Source organism: Pavona decussata, unplaced genomic scaffold (assembly GCF_977016875.1).
Source record: "Pavona decussata unplaced genomic scaffold, jaPavDecu1.1 SCAFFOLD_386, whole genome shotgun sequence".
Classification (NCBI taxonomy): Eukaryota; Metazoa; Cnidaria; class Anthozoa; order Scleractinia; family Agariciidae; genus Pavona; species Pavona decussata.
In genome coordinates, this window is record NW_028145758.1 from 1,079,291 (window position 1) to 1,088,354 (window position 9,064).

The 9,064-nt window shown below is 39.8% G+C and overlaps 1 protein-coding gene across 1 annotated transcript; it reads right to left on the reverse strand.

Annotated features, from left to right (window-relative positions):
• Positions 1–264: 264 nt before the first annotated feature.
• Positions 265–8,840, reverse strand: LOC146451520 (protein FAM114A2-like). Its single transcript, XM_085098948.1, has 5 exons — positions 8,072–8,840; positions 5,793–6,061; positions 4,124–4,326; positions 3,098–3,262; positions 265–1,593 (listed from the first exon to the last, which is right to left on the reverse strand). Exons 1-5 carry the CDS (start codon positions 8,752–8,754, stop codon positions 949–951), a joined length of 1,965 nt encoding a protein of 654 aa, XP_084955074.1. The 5' UTR covers positions 8,755–8,840; the 3' UTR covers positions 265–948.
• Between the last annotated feature and the right edge of the window lie 224 nt (positions 8,841–9,064).

Genomic DNA, 9,064 nt, shown 5'->3' on the forward strand with positions numbered 1-9,064 from the left:
TGTTATCTCTGAAAAATATATGGTTGCCGCCAATTTTCTTGTTGGATAACAAGAGCACTTGCTAAGTTCTGCTTTCTCCGCAGTTTTAAACCGCGCAGAAATATCCCTGTATTAGTAGGTACCACCCTTGGGAAACTCGTGACAGTTGTTGGAACTTGGCAGTTCAAGAGAGTTACGACATTCACCCCCACTCCCTTCCCACCAAAAAAATTTAAAAAATGTATGACCATCGTAGAGGGCTAAAGAACAGTTGAGACACGACGATCAGGCGTACCAAAATATTTTATTCCCTTTCTATAATCTGTATTTGATAGCAATAAATTTATAAAGATAAACTTTATAATTTGGATATTTCCCTCTCTTACAATGAAGCTACTTTGCGATACTTTTTTACCATGAACAGTCGACCCTCTTTAAAGAAACCCTTCTAAAGCGAATACTTGGAGAAGGTCCCTACAAAATAACTCTCTCTAACCGAAGACATCAATCCCTATAAACGGACAATGGTCCTTGGAGTGTGCGGATTTTAGAAAGCTGACGAGTAAAACCAAGATTTTACGTATTAAGTGAAAATATGGTTCACTGGCGAGGACTCGAATCCCGGTCTCCTGCATTCAAGGCAGACGTCATAACCACTCGCCGGTGAACCATATTTTCATATGTAATAGGTTATATCTTGCTTTTACACGTTAACTTTATACTTTGGTCCTTTGATACAACAGGTCATTACAGTGATTATATGTGGAAATATGGCGGATTCACTTTGTGCGAATATTCGCTGCTGTCTGTTTCATTTTAGAAAGGTGGCTGGATCGCGGTGCACTGTAAGAATATTTTTACCTGGCTTCTAACTTGTGTAGAAGTTGTTTCCTTTCCAAGCGAGCGCGAGAAGCGTACGATAGGAAAGAAACGACTGCTCCACAGGTTAAACAAGTGAAGTGTACAAATTCATGACGCATTCTTCTCGTCCAGGGAAGACAGCTGCAAGACAGGTCTAAGCAGCTTGAGAGAGTTCCGCAAATAGTCCGCGCTTGTGGACGAATCAAGGTACAATGTTGTTATCAACGAACTCACTGAATCCGGGTTATCAGAGTCGTCGGCCGCAGTATTTAAACAACCAGCAAAGTGAGTCGCGAGAACAGAAATCTCCTCCAAAACCGCGTCCGTCATCTTGCGGACGCACTGCGCCCTTACTAGAGACGAAGTCTCTGCGGGCTGTTCCGCCTGATGAAGCAAAAGTTCAGTAAACTTGTGAAACAATTCAACGGTTCGCGCGGTGAGCTCCGCCAAACCTGACACGGCGGTGTTATAAATATCCATCCCTTCCTTGCTTCCCGGCGAGTGGTCCTGCTCCTGCACGCAAGTTTTTATCCATTCCCGCGCTTTTTTCTGAGTCGTCACAATCTTATCCGCTGTGAACGGCAAATTGAGCGACTTGACGTTTTCAATAAGTTCCGACTTGAAGTCTCCTCCTTCGGCAAGTTCGTCATCAGCATCATCGTCGTCGATGTGAAAAACCTCCTCCACAGCTCTCAACAGGGGTTTGACAGCAGCAAGTTCCTCTTCCGTCAAATCAATGACACGAGATTCCAGCTGGTGCAAAAACGCAACACTTCCGTTAGTCAATTGACGAATAACCGTTTCACACTTTTCAATGTGACGCAAGTGGCTTAAAAACTCATGGAAGCTTACAGAAAGGTTTGGTCTCTTTTCATACCAGTAATACAGTTACCGATGTTTTGAGGGCGAAAAATATTGCTAGGCCTTACGTTTAGAGAGTTAAAGTGCTTTCTATTTGTCAAAATCGGCTGGCCAGAGCGTTCAGTTCGTACACGGGATGTACCGCTTTGAAGTGATCAATTCTATTGAAGTCCTTCGAATTTGTTCAAAAAAGCGTGTACCAGTTTTGGAGTCGTAATTTTTCAAGATTTTGAAGAATCATCCCTTCAAAACGAAGCATTCAGTTTACAGACTAGGCAGTCCGGCCGGCCAGTTGTGGCAAATGGAAGGCATTCAGACTTAAAACCGGCGAGAACGAGACGAAAGTTAACGAGAATTCCAACAAGAGCGATACGGAAAGTCCGAACCTTTGTGAATATTTTTTTTAGAATTTCATCGACGTCTGACTCAAAGCACACGGACGTGCAAGAGAGCGGTTACATTATCAATAATATAATAATATACTTAAGTATCCTCTCCCCGATAGGGGATTTTCAGGAAAAATGAAACAAACAGAGATTTTACTTTTTTTTTTTTTGGATTTTTCTTTGTAAATATAGGGGTACAACTTCAATATGGGAATTTGGTTCTTCTTTGTTGTAACCGTTTTGAATTTTTTTTTCTTCTTCAATAAAATTGTTATAAATAAATAAGACAGGAAGAAACACATATTTCAAACACAACATAACATGGTTAAGAATCCCAGCTGGCAGGAGGCAGATCAGACCAGCTGGCTATTTACAAGCAGGGCCGAGAAGTTGAACTCAGGGCTACCGAGAAACAGCTCCAGCTAACGGTCAGAGCGGGACTGGAACCCGGGATCTCCGGATTACAAGTCTGGCGCCATAACCACTCGGTCACGCCGCCTCTCACAGTGGAGGTCAAAAGAGAATGGCTGTTTTTCGTTCTCGTTTGAATTTATATGGATGAGGAACCACAAACTACTTGAAACTAGCTTTACAGGAAAATAATGTATAAGCCCAGGCAGGTGGGATCTCCCATTCAAACGAATCTACAGGAACCATGTTTGCGTTAAAACGCTTGTAGGGCTCAGTCAATGTTCAAAGGCCGGTTAAGGACCAGTTTGAAGGCAATCAAAGTCAAAATTTTGGACTAAACGAATTTACAGGAACTCAGATTGTTGAGGTATCATTAAAACTATCAACCAGGGAACAGTTTTTCAAAGGAGGAAGGGAGGGAAGGGGGAACAAGAAAAAGTGAGAGAAAAAAGGGGGCCTGACTCCACCCTCACCCTCCGTGATAACGACTGCTACATAAATACTGGGCCCCGAATCCAAGTGAGACCAATCTTGACTTTGCTTAGCCTTGCATTTAGTAACCATGTTCTGACTAGCAGCAAGCACTAAACACAACTGACCTTGGCCTCACTGTCACGTGACAGCATCTCCAAAGCTTCCAAATGAGCAAGACCTTGGAACTTGTCAAACTCGCTAAACAGGTCTACAGTCGGCATGGTCCCCTCGCCTTGACCTTCAGCTTCAACAGCCTTTTGTTCAGATACTTCCTTAGCCTCCTTTAACATCTGAATAGAAATTATTATTGATTGTCAATCATTATCAGTTTTGATATATTGTGTACAAATTAAGTGCATAACTTTGAAAGAAATTATATAAAAGGAGCAGAAAAGCAACAGTATCAAACTATAAAAAAATGACTCACATTTGGATACAAATACAATGTACATAACATTATAGAAGTTTGGAAACTGCTTGAATCCGAACTAGTAATCGGAAGGTCTAAGGTTCGACTCCTGATGTATGCCTATGTCACTTTCTAGAAAAATACATTATTCTCACTGCTTGAATCGTTGGGACCAGTTTTTAAATTTTCATTTTTAAAATCAGAAATTGGGGTCCATCAATCACAAGAAAGTTACATTTAAATTAGCCAGTTTACCAAGTTTGAGGTTCTGTTAATCGTTAGACTGTAACCATGTAGGAGGCTTTCAAAAATCAGAAAATTGGAGACTTTGTATGGATTTGGGAGACACCATCTCAGAATTAGAGACATTTGTATGGAAATATTTGTGCGACCTTTGACAAGTCACAGCCTGGTTACTATGTAATGAAACAATTAACCAAACTTGGTAAATGTACTAATTTTTATGTGATCTTTCTGGTAATGGGGTTCATTTCTTCATTTGACCCAATTTGAACAACAAGTAAACTGGGACCCAGTCCTGTTATGAACTTTGGAACGGGCAATATGGCCAAAGATCTCTGCCATCGTGACTACTTGTTCACATCTCTCCTTACCAATATTGCCACTTATTATGCAGAATCTACGTGAGGGACATACTGAAAACTTCCAACAAAATGCTTTTTTTTTCTTTGACCACAGTAACACATCCTCAGATAAAACAATACATAACACACGTCACTACCTGCGACAAGCTTGGCCCTTGGCCTGTAAGTTTTTCTCTCTTTTGTCTCAGCCCAGGATCACCCTCAGCCAGAACATTCATTGTCTTTTTGCCAATGAACTCTAAAGCATCGAGCCCACCTGACATCAACTCTATCCCTGTACTCTGGACCACACTTGTCAAACTTGATACACCAAATGCAGAAAAGAATGATTCACCAGCAGCTGACAGAGGCAGAGAATAAACCTGATCAGTAATTGCCCCTGCAGGGTTTTGGCCTCGAGGAGGCACTCTAGAATTCCCCGCATGTATATATACAAGGAATCTTTTAATAAAAAAAGTAAGAAATGTGTTTGTAGTATGGGAAGGTTTCCCGATTTGATGAAACTAGGCGCACACATGGTCTCGAGTAATTTCTTAGCAAGTGCGCAAGGTGGTGTTGGAAAGTTGAAATACAATATTACATGATTGAAATAGATTTGCATTATCTGGTTTAGATTGTAATTCATGACATTTTCTAGCAAACATTGTTGCATGTTTTTTTCATGTTTTGGCCAAATATTACACAAACAATGTTGAAATACAATATTGTATGATTGTCATAGATTTCATTGTCAGATTTACAAAGCAATGTGTTGACTATTTCTATGAATATTAAATTCAATAAAATAGTTCAAATGTCAAATTTACGACAGTCGTATACACAATATTTATATTCAGTACAAATTGTCAAAAACAATTATTCAAAACCGGGGGCAGCTCTAGTGAACACTATTTCTAGTTAAATGTAATATGGAATGATGTACATGTGAGTCTTTAATAAGTCATTTAGGCCCCAATGGTGATCAGTCTCTAATTTCTCCTTACAAATCATACATGTAGGCCAAGAGAATGAAGTAAATGATCACTAAAGACAAACTGTCTTGATCTTCAAACAAATTTTCCCAACTAGTACCCTAACAAATGGATGGAAAACAGTGAGAAGAATTGAAATTTGGATAATGGAGCTTAAAGAGTTAAGGTTAGACAAACTAATATTTAGGCCATAAGAAGCCAATGTGGAGGGTACGACAACTTGTACACAAGCTACCAAGGTAGTCCATTCATGAAGTGACAAGGAACATTACTACTCCCCCACAGATTGAATCCTAATTCATTGCAGGGTTACCCCTAACAGAATACTGCTGGTAGCCACTTAAACACCTACAGGTGTGAAAAGCCAGACAATGTGGAGCACAGTTTCGTGTCTCCAAAATGACGGCAGAAGCCTGGACTGAGTAACCACTTGTAACCTTTAGAACACTTATCACTTACCAAACTACAAGGTTCAAGAGTTTGTAATGAAATGATGAAATACAATAACAATCCCTGTACGTAACACAATTTACTGGCTGCAAAACAAGCAGTAAAAATGGCTTCTTGGATTCCTTTGATATGATAAGAAGCATTTAGGTTGATGACAATTTTGTTACTTATTACATGGCACATTGCAAGTACAAAAAGAGACATTTGCCTTGCTGCCTAATATCAAAGTGAAAACAAAGCCCATCTTCCCCACAAAAAGATATCTATACCACCCTGGTCCCAGTAAATAGGCAAAAGGTGTTCCAACCAGTGAACATCAATCCACTGGTAACGTACAATTATTGTCTGACAGAGACAATTAAAACCTTGTGTTTCAAGTACTAACCTTCTTTTGCACTTTCACTCTTGCTTTCCTCAGAGGTTTCTCCCTTTTGCTCTTCTTCCACTTTCTCCTTCACTGCTTTTTCTTCCTGTTTCACTTTACGTGCCATTTCTTCTGGGTCAGGAACACCCAATGATGTCTCTACTGTCTCAATGACAGAAGACAGGCCTGACGTCACAGAGGCTGTTGCTTGAGACAGCACTGAGGTCCAACCGCCCCAACCCCATCCTCCACTGGAGCTTGACGTCTCTTGAGCTGGCTTCTGTGTTGAACTTAATACATGAGACAAGTGTATGTAATGTCAGAAGAGTTCAAAAGACTGATACAGCGTTTGATATCAACGTCAGCCTCCAATAATAACTTATGGCAGTATTACAGCATTTAGACATCACGGTAATTTCCACACATAATTATTGGCAAGGTAAATCATTTATACTGATTATCATTACCATTTTAAAAGTTTGGAAAGTATTTAAAGCTGTAAACCAACAGGACGATGCCTCCTCGTGCTAAATTAGTTTTGCACAGTTTATGACCATGTGGGAAAAGCAGATCTTAACAAAAGCTATATAAAAACTGTTCAATTGAGGCCTAACACTGCTGTTTAGAAACTAAAAACTAAAAACTGAAATCCAAGCTTTTTCCGATCAACGGCATCATCAGGGATGATGATGCCCTGATGATGCCGTTGATCGGCGAAAGCTTGGATTTCAGTTTTTAGTTTTTAGTTTTTAAACAGCAGTGTTAGGCCTCAATTGAACAGTTTTTATATATTTTTAACCATGCTGCTGAAGGACAACATGAACAGATTATTAACAAAAGCTGTTGAAATCCAAAACGAAAACTGGGCTAGCCACATAATTGACAGAATTAAGGGACAATGATTCTAAAAAGCTCTAAAACACCGCAATTGCATTTTTTTTCCAAATTGAAGCATAATTATCTCTGAAATACATGATTTCCTCTAATTTTCCTTTTGGATTCCAATAGCCCTTGCTAAGAAATACTATTTCCAATGTCACAAACACCGCAAAAATTCCTTAGTAGGCACCACCCTTACAAAACCCTAATTTCTCAGACCATCCCAATACATTGCATAGACCATATATGCAATAGCAATTGCAAGCACCATCATTCAAGTGTGTATGACAGAATTTTTTTATTTGCTTGATCAAATGTTATTGTTGTTCTCGTAGTGTATGAAATTCTACTAATGTACAACTACCAAAGTCTTACTACCATTTCAAATGTTACGTGCATAGTGGCTATCTTTCGACATGCCATCTTTCAGCATGCAACGTAACCAGGACTCAATCTTAAATGTAAGCACAACAGTACTGATTTGTTTACGGTTGAACTAGAATTTGGGTGGTCTTTCAGCTTCTGACATACCGGTAGCATGTTGGCAGATGGCATGTTGAGAGATAGTCGCTATTCTCTTTCATGTGCGTAACCCTTAAATGGCTGTAACAAAGTTATCAAAGTTGGTGCAAAAACAAACCAGTATAAACACAGTTTTCTTGCATAGACAATTAGAGACTGAAATTCACTACTAAACCATATCATTGAAGAGCAATAAGTAGAGGCATTTAAAAAGGCCGCCATGTACCATGTCTGAATGACGCTGACCCTGGACACTTTTTAACATTTGTACCTTGTATTACACTTAACCCTTTCACTCCCAGAAGTGACAAACAAAGAAATTCTCCTTACAATTTTCATATGATGTGAAGCAGTTAGGTGATGAGAATTTCGAAAATCATCAACTGGGGGATAGTCTTGATACAAAACCAAATTCTCAGGAAAAGCCAAAAAAGCTTTGTATGACCACTGGTTAGGAGAATCAGCTCTCAGATCTTGGGAGTGAAAGGGTTAAACACTTGCACCTGCACATTTGCACATCTGTGGTGATAGGTTAATTGCCCTTTGCAGACTTTACAATTAGAATTAGTATAAATCTACTAGCGTTCTACTACGAATCCCATTCTCTGATTGGCTACGCTACCCGCTATCTATTCTGTGATAGATAGTGAGTAGCGGTTGTCAACAAAATTCAGCCCGCTTCTTCAAGTTTTCGAAGTGTCTGTGAGGAGGATTTGGATAATTTACTTGTTAAGTTTTGAATGACTAGTAGATTTATACTAAAAAACAATTAGATTATTCGCTCTCGATTTCTATGCGTGATAGCTGATTCGGGCATCACACGATAGAAATCTCGAGCTCATAATCTAAATTGTTAATTAGAATTAGAAGTGAGACAGACACACAACTCAGATAATTACCGATCAGGCTTTACATCTTTGTCACTGTCAGTTGATTTGACGCCATCTTTAAGCGGTTCTTTATCTACGTTCCCAAACGTTTGCTTTTGTTCATCATTATCTTTCATCTCTGTATTCTCTTCAACTCCTGATTCAATCAGGCTTGCAGTAGATTTATCCTGTCCCCGATCATCTTCGTTCTTGTCTGCTTCAATTGTGTCACTCTTTTCCTCGTCACTATCTCCTTTACATTCAGTAGTCTTTGTTTCGTCTTCAGAGACGTTTGATGACAAATTATCAGCGTGTTCCTCGACAAGTGTTTTATGGCACACTTCAGTGTCCGGTCCAATTTCATCTGAACAAGGAGAGTTCTCATCTGGAACTCTGCAAGGAGCATCTCCTCCTTGCGTTTCCTGGCCTGTCTTTTCCTGTGCGACATTTTGATCCATTTTAGAAGGCTGATTCTCTAACTCTGCGGTTTTCGAACTGGTATCATCTCCTAAAGAAACAGGAGTTTTTTTGGACCTATCATTATTGCCAACCGGTTCTTTCGACGTGGAATTTGACGATTCATTTCCAGCTGACGTGGCGAGTGGCGGTTTTGAACTTTTCACGCCTTCTTCTCCCTCATCTGCGCTTTCGAAAGCTTCCTCCTCGTCGCTGCTCGCTCCCTCTGCGTCTTTCTTTTTTAGATCTGTATCCATGTATTAAACATACACATACACCGCAAAGCAAAAATACGACAACTCTTATTCAAGATGTACGCTGAATTTTTTCGTACAGCGAGTGACTGTGCAACCAGAGCGAGACCTGGAACGGGTCTCCTAGAAGCCTGGATCCGAATCCTGCTCACGCGTAAAATCCCGCTGATCCCACTATCCCACGAGTAAAACCGTTTCATAACAGAAATTCGGTTAGTTGAGACAGATTGAAGTAAAAATAATAATAATAAAAACAAACAAACAAAAAAACTACTACCCTTCGATGTAGAGAACGAATTTTCTGTTTATTTGT